The sequence below is a fragment of the Oreochromis niloticus genome, linkage group LG10 (assembly GCF_001858045.2).
Source record: "Oreochromis niloticus isolate F11D_XX linkage group LG10, O_niloticus_UMD_NMBU, whole genome shotgun sequence".
Taxonomy (NCBI): domain Eukaryota; kingdom Metazoa; phylum Chordata; class Actinopteri; order Cichliformes; family Cichlidae; genus Oreochromis; species Oreochromis niloticus.
Window position 1 is genome coordinate 9,107,917 of NC_031975.2, and position 18,313 is coordinate 9,126,229.

The 18,313-nt window shown below is 40.0% G+C and overlaps 3 protein-coding genes and 2 long non-coding RNA genes across 8 annotated transcripts; 4 read left to right on the forward strand and 1 right to left on the reverse strand.

The window, feature by feature from the left end:
• The first annotated feature begins 2,082 nt into the window (after positions 1–2,082).
• On the forward strand, positions 2,083–4,752 carry LOC109203826 (uncharacterized). Its single transcript, XM_019363566.2, has 2 exons — positions 2,083–2,276; positions 3,641–4,752. The coding sequence occupies exons 1-2, from the start codon at positions 2,225–2,227 to the stop codon at positions 4,750–4,752; spliced, it is 1,164 nt and encodes a 387-aa protein (XP_019219111.1). The 5' UTR covers positions 2,083–2,224.
• A 356-nt stretch (positions 4,753–5,108) lies between these two features.
• Positions 5,109–5,935, forward strand: LOC102078339 (uncharacterized). Its single transcript, XR_268734.4, has 3 exons — positions 5,109–5,380; positions 5,470–5,630; positions 5,848–5,935. It is a non-coding gene; the product is annotated as an uncharacterized LOC102078339 (long non-coding RNA).
• A 2,525-nt stretch (positions 5,936–8,460) lies between these two features.
• LOC109203906 (uncharacterized) lies at positions 8,461–11,036 on the reverse strand. 2 transcript variants are annotated; one of them, XR_002063577.2, is made up of 3 exons: positions 10,813–11,036; positions 10,547–10,713; positions 8,461–10,143 (listed from the first exon to the last, which is right to left on the reverse strand). It is a non-coding gene; the product is annotated as an uncharacterized LOC109203906 (long non-coding RNA). The 2 variants fall into 2 exon arrangements; XR_002063576.2 differs by having other exon boundaries at positions 8,461–10,713.
• A 1,062-nt stretch (positions 11,037–12,098) lies between these two features.
• Positions 12,099–15,057, forward strand: prdx5 (peroxiredoxin 5). Its single transcript, XM_003450476.5, has 6 exons — positions 12,099–12,469; positions 13,548–13,682; positions 13,762–13,893; positions 14,036–14,074; positions 14,157–14,221; positions 14,704–15,057. The coding sequence occupies exons 1-6, from the start codon at positions 12,374–12,376 to the stop codon at positions 14,807–14,809; spliced, it is 573 nt and encodes a 190-aa protein (XP_003450524.1). The 5' UTR covers positions 12,099–12,373; the 3' UTR covers positions 14,810–15,057.
• A 143-nt stretch (positions 15,058–15,200) lies between these two features.
• On the forward strand, positions 15,201–18,114 carry banf1 (barrier to autointegration nuclear assembly factor 1). 3 transcript variants are annotated; one of them, XM_003450475.5, is made up of 3 exons: positions 15,201–15,384; positions 16,199–16,338; positions 16,759–18,114. In XM_003450475.5, the coding sequence occupies exons 2-3, from the start codon at positions 16,213–16,215 to the stop codon at positions 16,903–16,905; spliced, it is 273 nt and encodes a 90-aa protein (XP_003450523.1). In that variant the 5' UTR covers positions 15,201–15,384; positions 16,199–16,212; the 3' UTR covers positions 16,906–18,114. The 3 variants fall into 3 exon arrangements, with proteins under 3 accessions (XP_003450523.1, XP_003450522.1, XP_005472006.1); XM_003450474.5 differs by having other exon boundaries at positions 15,208–15,384; positions 16,174–16,338; XM_005471949.4 differs by lacking the exon at positions 15,201–15,384 and adding an exon at positions 15,661–15,816 and having other exon boundaries at positions 16,174–16,338.
• The last annotated feature ends 199 nt before the right edge of the window (positions 18,115–18,313 follow it).

The window sequence follows — 18,313 nt, forward strand, 5'->3', positions numbered from 1 at the left end:
GTTTTGAATACATGTTTGTGGTTGATCCAAAAAATGAAATAATAATTAAGTCTTTAATCGTTTATTATGGTTAACCACACGTTCTCTTTCCCCCATTCTGATACTTGGTTTGACCTTCAGCAGGTCATCATGAACATGTCTGTATGCTTAAATACTTCAATTTGCTGACGTCTGATTGGTTCACTAGATATTTGTGTTTAACGAGCAGGTGAACAGGTGTACCTGGCAAAGTGGGTGTAACCCTCAGTGTTACTGACATGTTCAACACTGACACACAAAAATATTCTGTGCCCCACACTGTTTTACTAAGTATGTCTAATCACTGTAGACATTACATGTACCTTCTTGAAGGAGAGGTCAAAGGTCAGTTACCTTTATAGGTTCCTCCTATATGTTAAGACATATACACAGCACAGTTGTAGGAATCAAAGTTTGTAGGTTCTAAGACTTTTTGTCAATTTTCCACCCATAAATCATAAAGTTGACCTTGAAGACCACAAGTTTTAATGGATTGTTAACATGACCCCACTCTACAGCCCTACAACATTTTAACATGAGTTATTTAAGACTTTCAAACTATCCTGTTGACAGAAAAAGATTAACGAGCGCAAAAAAAAAGAAACAAAGTTGAATTATTTCTGATTAGAAGCTGTACAGTCCGGACTGACTTTAACAAATGTGCTATAGGCTCACCTGGAAAATAGTGAGCTTTACAAGACTGATTTTGGTTCCAAAGGCTTGCACAGACCTCAACCAATCCTAAGGCTAATTAGCACGGCTAGAATTTTAAAAACATTTGTTAAATGTTGTCATTGCTAACATATACCTGTTTTAGAGCATGGTGAGGAGCGAGAATGCAAAGTTATTATTACCTCTAAAAAGAAAAATGTGAAGATGTGATATTAGCATGAGCTATATACTATCTCCAAAAGTTAATTTTGTTCATCTGGACTTAACGTTTTGTGGGAAAAACGTTTCGTCACTCATCCAATTGACTTCTTCAGTCTCAGCTGACTGCAGGTTTCCCCAATCTTATAAACAGTGCATGTACATGGTTACCTGCCCCCTTGCAAAACTTTGCTAGACCCGTCCCTGCACAGCTACCAGCTGTCAGCTACGTAAAAAAGGATCCTGATGTTATTTGTCTCTCAGAAACAGTTCATAACTTCTCTTCAACTCATCCATGTTACCTAAAAGGTAAACCTGTTTCTCCACCACCTGTTCAGCTCTGATGATTCAGTAAGGACATCTCTTGGTTTCATCTTCATGTTTCCCTCTCACCACATATCCAAACTGATATCATGACCAGCAGCTGTTACAACTGTGGCTCCAGCAAACATCAGCTGATACTAGAAAGTAAATAAATTCTAACAACAGCTGATCAAGCTTTAACGTGCTGCTGTTGTTTAGCGTGACATCCGCTGGTTTCTGGCTCGAAATGATAAACAAACAAGAGGGAAAAGCCGATCAGCTGATCATTGATCAGTTTCATCATTTAAGTAGCAACAGGAGAGAGAGGGAGAGAGAATGGGAGATGAAGAGGCAGCTGACAGCATAAAGACACAGAATAACTCCAGCTTCGTGTCTTTTTTTTCATTCAAGCTGAAGTCCGGGACAAATCGCGTTCCTTTTCAGCCCAATACAAAACGCGGCTGGCCCTGCGTCCACCACGGGTCTCTCCTCCTCTTCTTTCCCTCATCCACCTGCTGGCCTCTGTGGACGCTCCGCCATAGCCACCACCAAACATCAGTTATTTTTACACATCTGCCAGCATCTGGCCAATCCACCACCTTTCATTTTTTTTATACCGTTATAAAAACAACAACAAAAACAAAAAACCCCATCGGCCCATAAAAAACGAAAAATCACCATCGGCCCACGGTATCCCTGATGGCCAGTCCAGCTATGACTGTAAATGACCATAAATTAACTGTAAATTACATTGCGGTGAGCTCCATTCATATAGTTCTATCACGTGCACGTGTATACGCACGTTGACAACCGTAACCATAACCATAACCTGCCGAGGGTATATAAATGCTGCACAAGGTTCCAAATGTCCCTTTACACTTGCTCGTGGACTTGTTTCGACCTGCTCCAACCTCAGCCTGTGGAAAGCTAAGTTTTGCCAAACATTTTACTGAAAGCGGATTTTACTTGAAAGCGACAACAAGTACTTCATCTGTGGATCGTTTGTACTTGTTTTTGTTTTTCAAGTTTGAAGATGGCTCGCCGTGGACCCCGACTCATCGACAGCCACCTGGACTTCGCTGCAGGTACGTTTGAAAATTTCTTTAAATTTAAACGACTGTAATAATTTAGCAAGTTCCAGTGTGAATATCAAGTTTTAACGTGATCAAATATGTGTATTCCAAGATTTTTCCCGGTAAATTGTTTGTATGCTTTAAATTTTCCGGGAGAGGTGTAGAAATTATTAACGGCTGGTGTATGAATTTGAAAAAAAAGGTGTTACTTTGATTTGAAGGCTTAAAATTTGACACTTTTCTTTAAAATGAAATGGTTAAAAATAGCTTAATGGACTAAAATTTGTAAAATGCCTGTGGTAACGGCATCTTCAGGGTGTCATGGCGTCAGAACGCGCAGGTGTAAACACACAGATCCCGGTGACCGGTCCCCTCCTAACATCCTTTTCTTCTCCGGATCAAAGGCTTTATTGACATAAACTATAATTTTTTTCTCTGCTGCAAAACACAAAGATAAAAAAAAAAAATCCAAATAAAATAATATCAAAAGAATATGAAAACAGTAGTAATAATGGTATCTTATGTTACGGTAATGCTTTTAATCGTATTAGATAGCAGAGAGATATATTGTACACAGGGATATTTACACAGGGATAGCATGTTTACCACAGATTAGATGTATCTGTCCTTATGGCAGATACAGTCCTTGTGCACATTTCTAAAAATGTGGATTCTGAGTTAAGAGTTTCTGTTTGTTTGTTTATTTTTCACTTGACCAGCATTTTCAGACATACCTGCAGAGCTTTGTGTGTGTGCAATTTTTACTCTTGCCAAGGAGGTTGTGTTTTTATTAAAAATATATATATATTTTTTACATTTAGGACATGAGATTGGTACATGTGGTCTAAATGTTACATTATGGTTTACATCCACATATTTAACCTCTGAGCTTTTTTCAAAATGTGTGACATCGTGAATTGTAAATAAAACAGGAGAATGAGCTGCATGGTTACTTATAAATTTACTGTAGTATATTTATATAATAAGTTACTTATGTCCGGCTATTTACAAATTAATACCTATTATCCATTACCTGTTCCAACATAGTGTTTGCATAAAGGCTTACAAAGAACAAATAAAACAAATTGAATGTACACAAAATACAATAGTGTCACCTTAAAAGTACACGGAGTGAGCTGACTTGGTGGAGGTTTGGTGGTCTTCTATTAAAAATCTTCACTGAAAGATTTGAACTTAGTTAACTTAGTTGTTTTTTTCTTGCATGAACAAGTAGAAGTGTCATTCAGTCTGACATAAATGTAGCCTAAAATGCTTTTCTCTCATCCTCTGCTCAAACTAACAGATGTAGGTCTGTTGCTTTAACACTGAGTGTTTATTTCATTCCTAATGTTATTTTAAAAATTGTTTCCTCACAGGGCGTCTTGACTATGTGGTTGAACGCCCTGCAGAAGAAGGCCTTCCCGAAGTCATCTGGATCCTGGATGACAGTCTCCAGAGCACCACCTCTTCTGGTGAAGCTCAGGACACTGATACCCAGCGTATCAGTGAAGGTGAGTATGGTGAGTATTTTTCCCCTCTCTCACCCTCCCCCTCTTCTGGTGAAGCACAGGACACTGATACCCAGCGTATCAGTGAAGGTGAGTATGGTGAGTATTTTTCCCCTCTCTCACCCTCCCCCTCTTCTGGTGAAGCACAGGACACTGATACCCAGCGTATCAGTGAAGGTGAGTATGGTGAGTATTTTTGCCCTCTCTCACGCTCCCCCTCTTTTCATGAAGCACCATATGCTGATGACGGTGAACAGGAAGGTGAGTACCCCCCCTATCTACCTGTAGATGATGAAGAGGTGAGTGAAGACACTGACAATTCATCTGACTGGAACGACTCAGAAGAGTGGGGGGATTGGTCTAGCGGTGATTCGGGGTACGACACCATGGATGAGAGAGATGATTCCCCTCTCATCCGGGAGCACCCTCCAGAGCCGTTTTGGCACAATTGGCAACATGCTATTGCTCCAGGTGCTGCCCCCATCGCCATGCCGCCTTTTGGCCAGGCCAACGCCCCACTCTTCCCTCGAATTGTTGCCCCAGTTGGTGATCTGCCAGCTGCTCCTCCCTCTGCTGTTCCCTCTGCTGCTCCTTCCTCACCTGCTCTCTCATCTGCTTCCTCTGCTGTTCCCTCTGCTGCTTCTTCCTCAGCTGCTCTCTCATCTGCTTCCTCTGCTGTTCCCTCTGCTGCTTCTTCCTCAGCTGCTCTCTCATCTGCTTCCTCTGCTGTTCCCTCTGCTGCTTCTTCCTCAGCTGCTCTCTCATCTGCTTCCTCAGCTGCTCCCTCTGCTGCTCTCTCTGCTGCTCCTTCCTCAGAAAAGAGAAGCAGAGACGACATCTGCACCGAAGAGGTAAGTGCAAAGAGGTGCAAGGTAAGTGACCAGTTTGATGCCCCTTCAACATCCTCAGGTAGTTTTGGAGTCAGACGTTTCTGGGAGAGGCCTTTTAACCTTTTGCTTGATGACAGTGACTCTGATTAGTTTATGTTAGAATGTGTTTTTAAACTTTGTAACACTTGTATTCTTGTATTGTTTTTTTCTTGATATGTGACATTAACCTCCTAGGACCTGCCGTCCACATATGTGGACATCACATTTTTGGTTATTTTGGCCAAAATACTCAATTTTGCTCTACATGGGCCTGATATCCACTTACGAGGACATTATACTGCTACTGTTCTATCAAAATTTTAAATGAATATCCTCATTTGTGGCTCTCATTTTTCTTAAAAACAAAAATAAGGTAAAAAAAAAATCTGGAAATTCTTTGTTTTTACATTCATTGGGCCCCAATGTGACCAAATATCAAAGAGAAATTAAAAATGCATGTCGTGGAAGAGTTCGGGTCTTAGGAGGTTAATATTAAAATTACATTGTGGCTGAAAGGTAGTTTTTAGTTGTTATTACTTCCATTTTTCTTAGTATCACAGGTAACTTTTTAAATGAATAATATATGTTTTTCCCAAGCCCCAATTCACCATGCAGGACAAAGGTAAGTCTGTACTTAATGTCAACACAAATAAGTAGAAAAGGTTTAAAAATGATGCAGTGAACTGACTGTAGTCTCTTGTTTTTACATAAGGTATAGCCTGTGGCTGAGGGATCAGAGGTAAGCTAAAAACACGTAACAGAAGAAAAGTAAATTTAACAAATTAGTGATCTGTGAATTCATACTTTTCTTTTTGTCTTTAAATTCAGGTGGTTTACACTTTTTCTCTCCCAGAATTCAGCACTTCAGACACTCAACGTCCAAGATGGAGCTAACACCCCACCCAGAAGACAGCCTTACCCCGACCAACCCAATGAGAAGGATGGATGACCAAGTGAAAAACTGGAGAGTGGTGCTGTGTTCCAACTATGTAAGTTATCACCTCACATTGACAACAAACTGTCTTGAAGACTAAATTCTTCCAATAGTTGGTATAAATCATCGTCTTATGTCAGCAGCACTGTAGGTTTAGGTTTATTTATATTTTTCATGTGTATACGTTGGGTTTAAAATTGCATTTTAACATCATACTATGAAAATGCTGTTTTGTGTTAAAATGACGTCTTTCTTGTGTTATTGCTTTGCAGGGAAGCTGAGAGTAGACAGAGCTGCACAGAGGACCAAAGATCCACTCTCAGCACTTCATACCTGACTGGCCACAGCACCACCCCTCCTCAAGGGTGAGGAGGGTCCTGACCCCTCCTGCACAGAGGGAGTTGTGAACATGCACTTCTGTGTCGTTGGGTTTAGGAGCCTCCTCACACACACACGGATGAAGACTGTCACTGGAAGATGTCTCCATTGCATCAGCAGGACGTAACCATTTGTAAAATATTGCAGTTTGTGATGTTTTATACATGTTTTTATTGCTTCATTTCAAACTAGGAGATATAAAATAAACCAATTTTCATAATATTTTCTGTGTATTTAGTTGTTTTCTTAATGTTATTTGGAACATCATTGCAACCTGTCAGCTTTTTATTGAGGATTTAGAAAGTTGCCGGTGGCCCGAGTGTGTACAGTGGGGTGTTGTTTTTGTCACATGGTGAAAGTGACCTGATGGGGAGCAAAAAGAACAACTGAACAATTTGGGGATTCACAGACTTTGGTAATTGTTAAAAAAAAATGAAGAAAAATTGTTGTGTGTGAACTAAAAGCTCAAGTATAAACCATCCTGACACACTGACACAAATGATCTGCTATCTATTAGCAGGACAGTGTTTTCATGAGCCTGGGTGAAGCTAATTTGCATGAGTTTAACCTCCTGGTCAAAAACTTGCATGACTCAGTTAGCACTGTAACTTTCTCCTGTTTATTTATTAATTTGCTAATTGTAGTAGATTAATACGTTCACCAACTGATTCTTACTCGGCCTGAATGTACACACAGAGGAGTACACACCCCCATCACCATCAACGGCGCCGCTGTGGAGAGAGTGAGCAGCTTCCGCTTCCTTGGTGTACATCTGGCTGAGGATCTCACATGGTCAGTACACATAAACAAAACAGTGAAGAAGGCGCAGCAGCGCCTCTTCTTTCTCAGGAGACTGAAAAGATTCGGCATGAGCCCCCGCATCCTCAGGACCTTCTATCGCTGTGCCATTGAGAGCATCCTCACTGGATGCATCACCACCTGGTATGGCAACAGCACCGCTTACAACCGCAAAGCTCTCCAGAGAGTAGTGCGGTGTGCTGAATGGACAATTGGAGGTGAGCTTCCCTCCCTCCAAGACATCTACAGGAAGCGGTGCCTGAGGAAAGCGGGGAGGATCATCAAGGACTCCAGTCACCCCAGCCATAAACTGTTCAGACTACTTCCATCAGGAAGGCGGTTCTGCAGCATCCGGTCCCGTACCAGCAGACTGAGAGACAGCTTTTTCCACCAGGCCATCAGACTGCTGAACACGTCATAGACACCTCACCCACATTCAACAACATTATGCACTCCATACTGTACATTAATGCCACTGTTTTGCACATACCAACCTCTGTATATTTTATATATCTTATTTTATTGTTTACTCTATTTCATTTGTAAAACATGTATATACACACTATATACACACTCACACACACACACACGTAGAAAAACATATTTAGTATACACATTCAGTAATGTATATACCTTTATATATGGTACATATATTTATTACTTTTTAGATTAGCCATTTTTATATTTTGCTTGTTGCACGTTATTGTATTTTGCACAACTCTGTTGCTTGTGAAGCTCGCACACAAGAATTTCACTCGCATGTACTGTACCAGTGTACCTGCACATGTGACGTGACAATAAAGGTGATTTGATTTGATTTGTTTGCAGTTTCAGGTCCTACTGATCAGTTTTAAGTACTGTAGAAAGTGAGCAGCAATTTAATCAAGTCCTGGGATGAAATGGGACAAAAGGGTAATGTGACAGCCATATTAGTTCCCTTCCCTCGTTTAAAGTGTAAGCAGACTGCTTTAACCTGCAATTTACTGCATGTTATTAGGCTGCATGGTACAACCACAGTCTGCTAACCACCCGTGGTGATCGAAGGTTTTGAGGTCTTGCTCGAGCTACTGATGAAGTTTTATCACTGCTTGTTAAGTTTCCCAACCACATTTCATCCTGATGGTCCAAGGCTTACATCTTTATGCTCACAAACGTACTTCTGTAATTAATCAGTGACCGATTTATTACTTTTAAGTTACAGTGTGAGGGGCATTAATGAACATAAATCAGATTTAACTGGATTATGTGTTTAGGTCAAGAGACACAGACCTTCATCTTTAAGAGGGTCTTCTTGAATGTCTAATCACGATGTTTGTGTTTGTCTGCAGCATCACTGCAGCAGAGAGGGTGTAACACAAGGCCACAGTCATGTGGTATTCTTATTCTTATATATGAAAAGGGTTCACAACTGAAAGTAAAAAGTAATACAGTTAATGCACATTCATCTTAGTTGACATAAGCATAAAGACAATGTAAATAAGATATGAAAATAGTTTAAAAGTTATTATTTTTCATGTTGCATCAATGGTTGTCATTTTATTGACGAGAACTGCGATCTGTACAATCCTAATCGGCTAGTAAGCCTTTTCTGGGATCGATTGGTGGTGTCTCCAATCTTCACTAGGGGGCTGTCGCACATTCTCCTCATTGCATTAAACTACTCCATGAGATAACAACACAAAATCACTCTTGTGATTCTTTCCTTCCTGTTTTCAGGGGAGTAACAATGGCTGCATTTATTGAGGAACGTAGAGGAACAGTTAATATATGACAGCCTATAGTTAGTAACATAGGGTCAGTGTAACACAACCAGGCACTTTTACATCAATAGCTCAATTATGTCCAGCAATATTGTCAGAAACTTTTTGATACACAGACTTTGCTCATCTCATATAAATGATGGATATTAAATGCAGTCATGGGGGATCAGTTGGGCTTCAGAGGTGCAAACATAGTATGAAACTGATACATATAATGTCTAAATGTGTATCTTGGAATTTCAATTCAGTTTTCTCAATAAAGGCTTTGAAAGTTAATAATATCTTATTAAACACTAACTTTGAAATATGGTTATAATGCAAGGACTGGTGGTCTCTTTATGGGTACCAACAAACGAGTTCAAAGTATTTTAGCAAATCTCTGTAAAATCAACAAATCCATTCTTTTCACATTTTTATTGGTTCACTCTTTCACATACTAAAGCCATGCAAGTACACTGGGCGGTTGCTTTTAACAGAATAATTTGATGATTCTGATGAAATGAAGTATTGTTTCAATGAGCTGTGAGCTGTGGCACCAATAAAACTGTCCACATCTATAAGCTATGTGACACCAACAAAAATGAACACATGAAAATCTAAACACTAACTAATAAAGGAAATAACTTCTCCACTATTCTGTTGAGTGACTTTTGTTGTTGTCATTATGTTTGTTTAAACAGATTCTTGCTTTAGCAGTGAAAGGAGTCAGGTAGGGCTCCATCAGGAAGAGGGCCCCAGAGGTCCTATCCCCCCACCCACTTCCCTGGGGCTTGAACATCAGTGGATTTCCACTTAAGCAAAGCCTCATCAAGTTCCTGCAAACAGCACCACACACACACACACTATCATGTACGGAGCAGAGTGTGGATGCTGTGTCTAAGACCATGATCATTGTGTTTCTACCATCTGGTGCAAGCTTCATCTGTCTCACTGTGTTCTCCTAAATTTGGCAGCCCGTGTGTTAAAGAGACTGAAGAGTAACTAAAGGGCAAAGTCCAGGAATACAGCCAAACTCAGGAGATCAGTTAGGAGCACAACTGAGCAAAGGTGATTCAAAAAAATGGAGAGAAACTCTGCCATGCAGTGACATGCTGAGCAGACTGGTTTACAGCCACAAGATAGACTCAGCGTTCACAGGTCATAAAATCTTCAGGGAGCAAAGCTCTCAGAGAAACTATAATGCAATCCACAGATACAATACAGTCACTAAACTCCAAGTGAAATGTTAAACAGTAGGAGTGCATGGATAGCTTTTTGTACAGCTCTTTCTTCGTATCCCTTTTTCCCCATTCTAAAGTCTCTTCAGAGGCTTTGCAATTTGTCAAACAGCAGCTGGTAAAAAGGCTTTTGCAGTGAGGCAGGGAGCCTGTTCAAACCAGATTATGCTTGATTTGATGACTGCAGAGAACTTGGGGCTGACAGCTCAGATTAGGATCGGTTCTCCCTTGAAAAGGCATTAGTGTGTTCTGTCATGGCAGGATTTCTGTTCAATGTGCAGTTAGATTGAAATCAAAGGGCACCAAAGACACCTTAACCTGAGGAATCATTACGTGACACCCAAAGCATCTGAGCAGTCTTATTCCTTCATCTGAACCAAATTACTCAGATTCACAGACGTCGTGCACAGCAGACCTGAAATACAACAATGAATAACAGGAGTTACGCCTGCATTTGACAGGTCAAACACAGGGAGCATTTCAGTTAAGTTTCATTCCCCTCCAGAAGTCACTTCATGCATAATTAACAGGAACCTTTGAGTAATGAAAGCACTTAAATTAGCCTTTCCTTACCATATTCCACTTTGCCACCAAGTTTTATGATGAAAGGGTTTTTTGTACTTCTATTGTGTTTTTTTTTATATTGTTATTATTATTTCTGTTGTAATTTGTGTTTGTTTTTTGTTTGTTTTTTGTTCAGTTTTTCAGCTTTGTGGCATTTTTTTCTATTTCTATTGTGTTTTATTCAACTTTATTCAACTTTTGCAAAGCTAAACTCTAAAGATTATTTATTTCAGCTTGTTTACAGTTATCCACACCTTACAGCTTTTTATGGGTTGATAGTTTTCCTGGTCCAATCTGCATACTCAGGATCACAGAGGTCCATGAAGGCAGCCGGTGCTCTGCATACAAAGTCCGGATCTCCCACAAAAGAAGAGACCCCATAAATCCTGCCATTATGAACCACTCCTCCACCAGAGTCTCCCTGCAAGACAGAAATACAGTTTCCCAGTTTAATGAAATCTTTCTGTATTTTGAATGGTTAATAAATACAGCTGTGAGCTGATGGATCATGCACACTCACTCGACATATATCTTTCCCAGGACTTTGTCCACAGAACCAGTGTTGATAGCTCTTGACTCGGTGGACCTCGGGGAATTTTTTCTGTAAAATATCAACCTCAGCTGACAACCTCAGTCAGTGGCAGTCCTAGCCTGTTTGGTGCCCTGGGCGAACACTCCCTCTACCTTCTCCAGGTAAGCTAGGTTAGCCTTCTTGTGTGAGCTTTTCAAGTGCACTTTAAGGTTTGTGGGATTTTTTTCCCTTTAGAAATGTCCCTCATAATTTGTCTCGTTCCACTACAAGACACTTGCTTTATCCAAAACACAGTCATATTCAAAGTAATCCCAAATTGGAAGCTGGCGCTTTCTCCAGACTTTTCCTGACATGATTCTGCGCGTGGACGGAACACCAACACAGACGACTCGACTAACGTACTGCCACCTGCTGGCATAATGAGACACAGCAAGAAAAAAATGTGGAAACTAAACTTCATTTTTAACCTTGACTTTTGTATGACATGCACACATCAACGAAAACTAAACACATTTTTGCTATAAATTCAGTTAATTTTAGTTAGTTTTGTGAACACTCATTATAGTTTTAGTTAGTTTTCGTTTTTATTTTTATTTCCGTTAACGAAAATGTTTTTTCACTTCTAGTTTTCGTTATTTCGTTAGTTTTAGTTAACGATAATGACCTTGTTAACTACATTTAACCCTGGTTAGTTCCATTTGCACACACAAGACTGTCTTTAAAGTCTAAAAAAACAGAGGATGTTTTAACAGATGCCAAAATAGCAGGAGCAGCTTAATGGTAGGCTAAATGTGCTGTAACATACTTTATACATGCAGGGAAAATGTGATCATTTTTTCCACCTGTGAAAAAGGCCTAATAGTATAACAGTATGAATATTCACTCTGTGTGATACTGCAAAGTTGGATACTGACCCAATACCAAGTAAATGCAGGGCCAGTATTGCCAAAACCAATGCTGACACTTTCAACCCATAAAGCCAGCATATAAGGTATATTTTTGTCATTTACCCCCTCCAAAAAATTATTAACACGATTCAGTGGGTTACATACTGAACTTAGGAGGATAGAAACAAAACATCCATTCGATACTCATTCCATCATTGGTATTGATATGATCAATATGTGGATCATCTGCCCACCTTTAATGAATATTGGTATATTTAATGATATGACACACATATATAACATTTTCCTGACTTTGGTGAAGACTTCCCTTGCATTGTGCAAAGTTATTTTTCCTTATCGGAAATGCTATAGCTCCACGGGCTACTTTCGGTCTCTAGCCCAAACTGTAGACATGTGGGTTTGCTAGCAGATGGCGCAGTAAATAAAGCCTTAGCGGGCCCAAATCTGGTAACTACGTACCTACAGCCACACCTAATGTGGGACAGCAGTGTAGGTAACTGTCACCGAGGTAAGAGTGACAAGTGAGTTTTGGGCGTGTCCAAGGGGAAATCAAGGCAGCGCGCACAGCACCCCACCAACCAACCTACCGCTTTCCTAATACGTTGCATAACTCTTGCTAACTAGCTTGCTAAACAGCTACAATGTTCCCCATCACATCCGCTGTACTCAGAAGTTCCCGTGCCCTCCAGAGCGCCAGACTACTGCACATTACTCCTACAACCAAAATGCCGATTCAGGTAAGGCTTGCGAGCGTTTCGCTGCCGTGTATGCTCTATATGCACGAGCCAAATGCGACTGTGTCAGTGCGTTTTACTGTAAACTTGCTAAATAAAGCGGTGACGTTGTTTATTTGTAGCTCACGATGCTATCCGTGTGAATTCCGTCCCCGTGACAGCCGTTATCTTCATCATTATCGATTGTTAATAACAGCCGTCCTGTCGGTGCTTGTCTCCGCACCTTCCTCCCCCACCTGTTAAACTCGTTTTGAGCGTAGCTTGCCTGCAAATCAATCTCACCTTCTCTTTAGTCGACTAGGCTTGTTTATTTTATAGATGCACACTCATGCCCGTCTAGGAAGTATTCCGCTACTCTGTCTTGTTTTTGATTTTGTTTTTCTTTGTTTGTTTTAAATACAGCCAAAATCACAGCCAGTATATGTGCCCCAAAGTAAAACGATGTTGTATTTGGGTCACTTGCAGCTTTTCTGAATTCACTTCAAGGCCATGTAAAGCGTTGCAACATTGGTTTATTTAACCCATCTTTTGTAGGATAACGTTACTCCAGTGCATTTGAGTTCAGAGTATTGGCTCTTGTTATGGTTGATACGGCTTTTTGGCACTCAGTGAAAAAATGAATTAGTCCTTCAGTGTCAGCATTAAATTTAGGAGTTGGGTTACTTGAACTAATTGTATGATTTGTCGCCCCCCAGTGGCCGTGCAAGATCCTTCAAGCCTTGTTTATTCATTAATTAATAAGAAGCCTAATATTAGATGGGTGTATTTTTGTAATCTCTATGAGGATTAAAGCAAGCAAATGTGGAATCGTTTTAATTTCTTCAGCTCTTTCCTGTTAACTATGCTTGATTATACTATATATATATATTTTGACAATAAGCATCAGCTGCACACAGTACAGAAAAACCCCTCTCCTTCTACTGTGTCATCCTGCAGCACTTCTGTGTAAGTGCAGACTAAACGTAACACAAATAGCAGTGCATGCAATGTCCTCCAGGGACATGCACATTAGTATCACTCACTTTAGTAATGTGAAATGTAGGTCAACATTGTTCTGTATTGTCATCTCGCCTCTCATCAGGTGGGTGAACAGCTTCCTGCAGTGGAGGTCCAGGAGGGGGAGCCAGGGAATAAGGTGGCTATGGATCAACTGTTTAAGGGGAAGAAAGGAGTCCTCTTTGCTGTACCTGGAGCATTTACACCTGGCTGTTCCAAAGTGAGTCCACACTGTTAACAGTGCCTGTGCACATTGATAATCAGCTGACCTTATTAAGTATTGATTTTTTTGTTTTCAGACTCACCTCCCAGGTTTTGTGCAGCAGGCTGCAGAACTGAAGAATAAAGGTATACAGGAAATAGCATGCATCTCTGTCAACGATGCATTTGTCATGGCTGCATGGGGAAAAGAGCATGGAGCTGATGGAAAGGTAGAGTACAACTGAACAACCTGCATCTCGGTGGCTTTTCTGAACAATTAGAGCTCTGTGACATGTCAGTCTTGGACAAAGACCTGGGAAAATGCCCAAAAAGAACTTTAATGCTGAGCTTATGACCACTTTTCCTCTGCAGGTGCGGATGCTGGCTGATCCCACTGGAGCATTCACAAAGGTAAAAACCAATGTCTGCTTTATATTTCAGCTCTACTTGAAGCTTTAGCGACTGACTATTAATTCATCTTTCTTTGCCTTAGGCAGTTGACCTGTTACTTGACAATGATCAAATCGTGCAGGTACTTGGGAATAAGCGATCCAAGAGGTAACCTCTTTTGTTTCTCTTAAATGCCTGAATTTTATTAATAACAAATTTGTACAGTAAGAAAATTTATGCACTATATCGTCCCCACAATAATTCCTGCATTGAACATAAGTACTTTCTATGCAGTTCTGTGTGCTAACACTGTCACTACACAACAGTACACTTATGATGACACACTATGTTGACTTTATAGCTGTCCAAAATCACTTTACTTCTCACTTAAGAGTGGAACAGCGACTGAGTGGAAAGGAATGCTCTTACATACAACCTTTTGCACATTACCTGCTTTTGCACCTCTACCACTGCAGTCGCTTCATCGTGCTGAGGTTGCAGATAACTGCAGTGTTTGTGAAGTTTCTACTGATTTTTCAATCTTAGTTCTGTCCATACTGATTAAAGACAAACTGCACACAACATAACTGTTATTTGTTTTGTTGGTCTTAACTAAAGTAGATTGGAGTGTGTATTTCATGTTGTTTCAGATATTCTATGTTGGTGGAAGACGGAGTTGTAAAGAAGCTCAATGTGGAGCCAGATGGCACCGGGCTGACCTGCAGCCTGGCTTCCAGCATTTTGCCAGAGCTCTAGGCTTATTTTGAGCTGATTAAAAGAAGCCGCACACCCCGAGCTACTGTGAAAGTTGCAGTTATAAACCCACTCAAGCTTTCTCCTCCTCAACCCAAAGACGGATGCAAATGCCATGCTGGTGTCAGAAACTGAGTTAGAAGATGATTAATGCGCACAACCATGACATGAAAGTCAATCCCAAGTATGGTACACCAGTCTGTGTATACTGTTACTCCTGAGTTAATAAAATGCACACTGAAAGCAATATACACTGTTTTCTTTGCCCATTTATTACAAAGTGTCTGCCACATCAGGAACGTGTGACAGGCAAAAATGAAGACGTGCTCATTATAATTTAAGATAAACGTGATTATAGAAATGCCTCATTACAAGTTGGTTATGCCCTAGAGGTTTGTCTGTTTATCCTGCGAGACCAAAATCAGGGTGAAATGACGTCTGACGTCACGCGGTTTTTGACGTGACGCCGCAGAGAGCCTGCGCATTGCATTGTGGTCGCCGGTGCTTATACAGAAATCGAAAGCAGGTAGCTTTTCCGCTAACTACGTTAATATCCAGCTTGGACACGACACTAACGGGTAAGTTGATACGCAGCTGTGGGTTTTGGCTGTGATAAACTTAACCGTGCCCCAAAGGAAGAGGTTATTTGTAAATGAGCTTTATAGGAAAAATAACAATTAGCTTAGTAGCGTTAAAGCTTCATTAGCTCAAGTTAGGCTAATTTGTAGGCGCCTAAAATATGAGCTCCTGTTTTCTAGCTTTACAGCGTTAACTTGATAGTCTGATTATTTTTAGGAGCAAGCCCTGGTTTTAAAATAGACATAACTCCCGCTAAGAAGCTGCGGCTACGTAGGAAAATAGGCTGTAATATAAACTGGAGCTAGTGAACTTTAGCTCGGTGTGCTAAAACGGTTAGCATTGAAATGTGTTGCGCGCGCAATTCAACTCTGCGTGTACTGCACTTATGTTAAGCCATCAGCCGAAGCATTTCACGGGTGTAGTTGTGTTTGGTGAGTCTGACTAGATGCTACTCGGTAACGAAGATCAGTTGGTAATCCCAGATGTTAAATATATTAGCATTAGCACTCAGTGCTCCATAAAATAGGTCATTGCTGTAGAGAAAGAAATAGCACTTGTTGATATGTTCGCACTGTAGGCTTGGTTCATAACTAGAGTTGACATGAGCAGCCAAACATTAAACCATATCATATTCAACTACTGTCTAAAGAAGTTTCTGTGCCGTCTATCCGTTGCTAATAAAAATATAAATAACTAAAATTAGATGTGCAATTTTACGAAATGTTCTTTCCTTTCACTAAATTGGGTAAGTATTGTTTTCACTTGTCAAATCTGTGTTTATATTACAGTTTAGCACCTGCTATTATTTGACAGACTCCAAAGAGATCATGTCATCGACATCCCAAAAACATAAAGACTTTGTGGCCGAGCCCATGGGAGAGAAGCCTGTGATGGCTCTGGCAGGCATCGGAGAAGTCCTTGGCAAAAGACTGGAGGATAAGGGTTTCGACAAGGTAAATTGGTTTTTGATTAGCTTCTGCAGTGTGTTTATTCACACAGTAATTTTAAGTTATTTTACCTAGTAGGTATTGATTACTTTGAATATTATTGAAATTATGTTAACTTCCAGCAGCAGTATATGACAGCTGACACAAACTTTTTTTTGAAAACTAGCACAACTGAAGTTGTGATGTAATGAAATACAAGCTGCAGTTTTTTTTCTGGACATCTGTAAATGTTTGTTGTCGCAGAAGAGCTGTTCTCTTGTCAAATCAGCTATGAATTTGATCAAACACACCCAAACAAATACTCATGTGTTCAGTTAAAAACTGGATCTACTTGTTATCAGAACAGATGATGTGGCTCATTCTTAGATACTCGCACATCGGTCTTAATTACATTCTTGTGTTGTGTCTTCACATCCACTTCCACAGGCATATGTCGTCCTTGGACAGTTTCTAGTGCTAAAGAAAGACGAGGAGCTTTTCCGAGACTGGCTGAAGGACACTTGCGGGGCAAATGTCAAACAACAAGGTGACTGCTATGGCTGTCTTAAGGAATGGTGCGATGCCTTCCTATAAACATTCAGTCATTTGTTTTTGTACTTCTGAAGTCCAAGCTGTACATTACCTCTTCTGATTTTTTTTTTTTTAATTCAGCCTCGCTTATAATAGCCATGTGGCCCAACTATTGGAATACTATGCGTACTTTCTGTTCAAAATTAAAAAAATGTAAATTTCTAGTGCATTCATTGTTGGAAGTGCGTTAAGAAGTTACTCTTTTAAGCTCATTATGGCAGTTTTAGAGGTAAACTCTTCTTACCTTCAAGATTTGTTTTCATTTATTTCAGCACATTTCTTTCTATTTAATGTGATGGTTTACCTGTACAATCTACACTAACACCTGTAGTCACCTGATGTTCTTGGGCTGCTTGCACCATTTGCTTGTTTTTAAATGCCACTGGAAGGTTTGATATGAGTTGTCCATTTTTTAAAGTAGCACATCATATCACAGTTTCATGCACTGTAATTCCACCAACAATGCTTCAACGATTTGTTGATAAGGATTGTCTGTTTGGCAGAAGATTTGGCTAATTTAATGTAAAACATGAAAACTAAACCTAAAAAATAAGATTCAACTGACATTGGTATTTAGAGATTTAAATTTAAATATATATATATGTGAATTGTTTTGGTCTTGCAAATGAAGACGCACCACAGTCCTACATCTAGTCTACTCTAAGCTTGTTTGGACTTGAAGATTGAAATGTATATAAATAAAGATGGCAATGTAACAAAACATAATACTGTCAATAAAAAAAGTGTCTCTATTGCTGATAACTTAGATATTGTGTTTGCTAGAAAGCTCGATATCACAGCTAGTTGTGCTGCTAGTAAAAAATGCAAACCTTCTGTAGAGGTCTTGAAAGCAAAGTTACGAGTTGGTGAGCGTCAGACAGCAGCCATCCTGATCCAAACCCACATAGATAGATCTAGCAAAACCGTGTTAGCAGCTAATTAATGTAGATTAAAAGTAGTAGGCTTTCTTTTCTTTCTGCAACTTACAAGCTGAGTAAGAGCGGAGAAACCCTCTTAATCCACGGTCATGTGACTTACAAATAAAATATCCTTTATTGGTTTGAGTGGCTTTAAATGAAAATCCTACACTGTGTGCATTTTGTTACAACAGTGAACCTGATATTTGGGTCAGGTCTTCATAGCTGAGCTAGATGTATTGTCTTTGATTAAATTTCTAGACATGAGATGCCTTAATGCATGTTACTTTAAACATTTAACTTGGTCTAAAGAAGTATAAAATCCACAGCACTGCATGTTCACACTGTATTCCATAATCTTCCGTTCAAATTAATGGATGCTGACACCAACCACCAGTTATCAAGCTGTATGAAGATGTAACCAGTGTGTAGCAGCTCTTTGTTATAACGCAGGCCCACGTGTTTGCATTTGACTGTGAAAAGGTTTCAGCTTT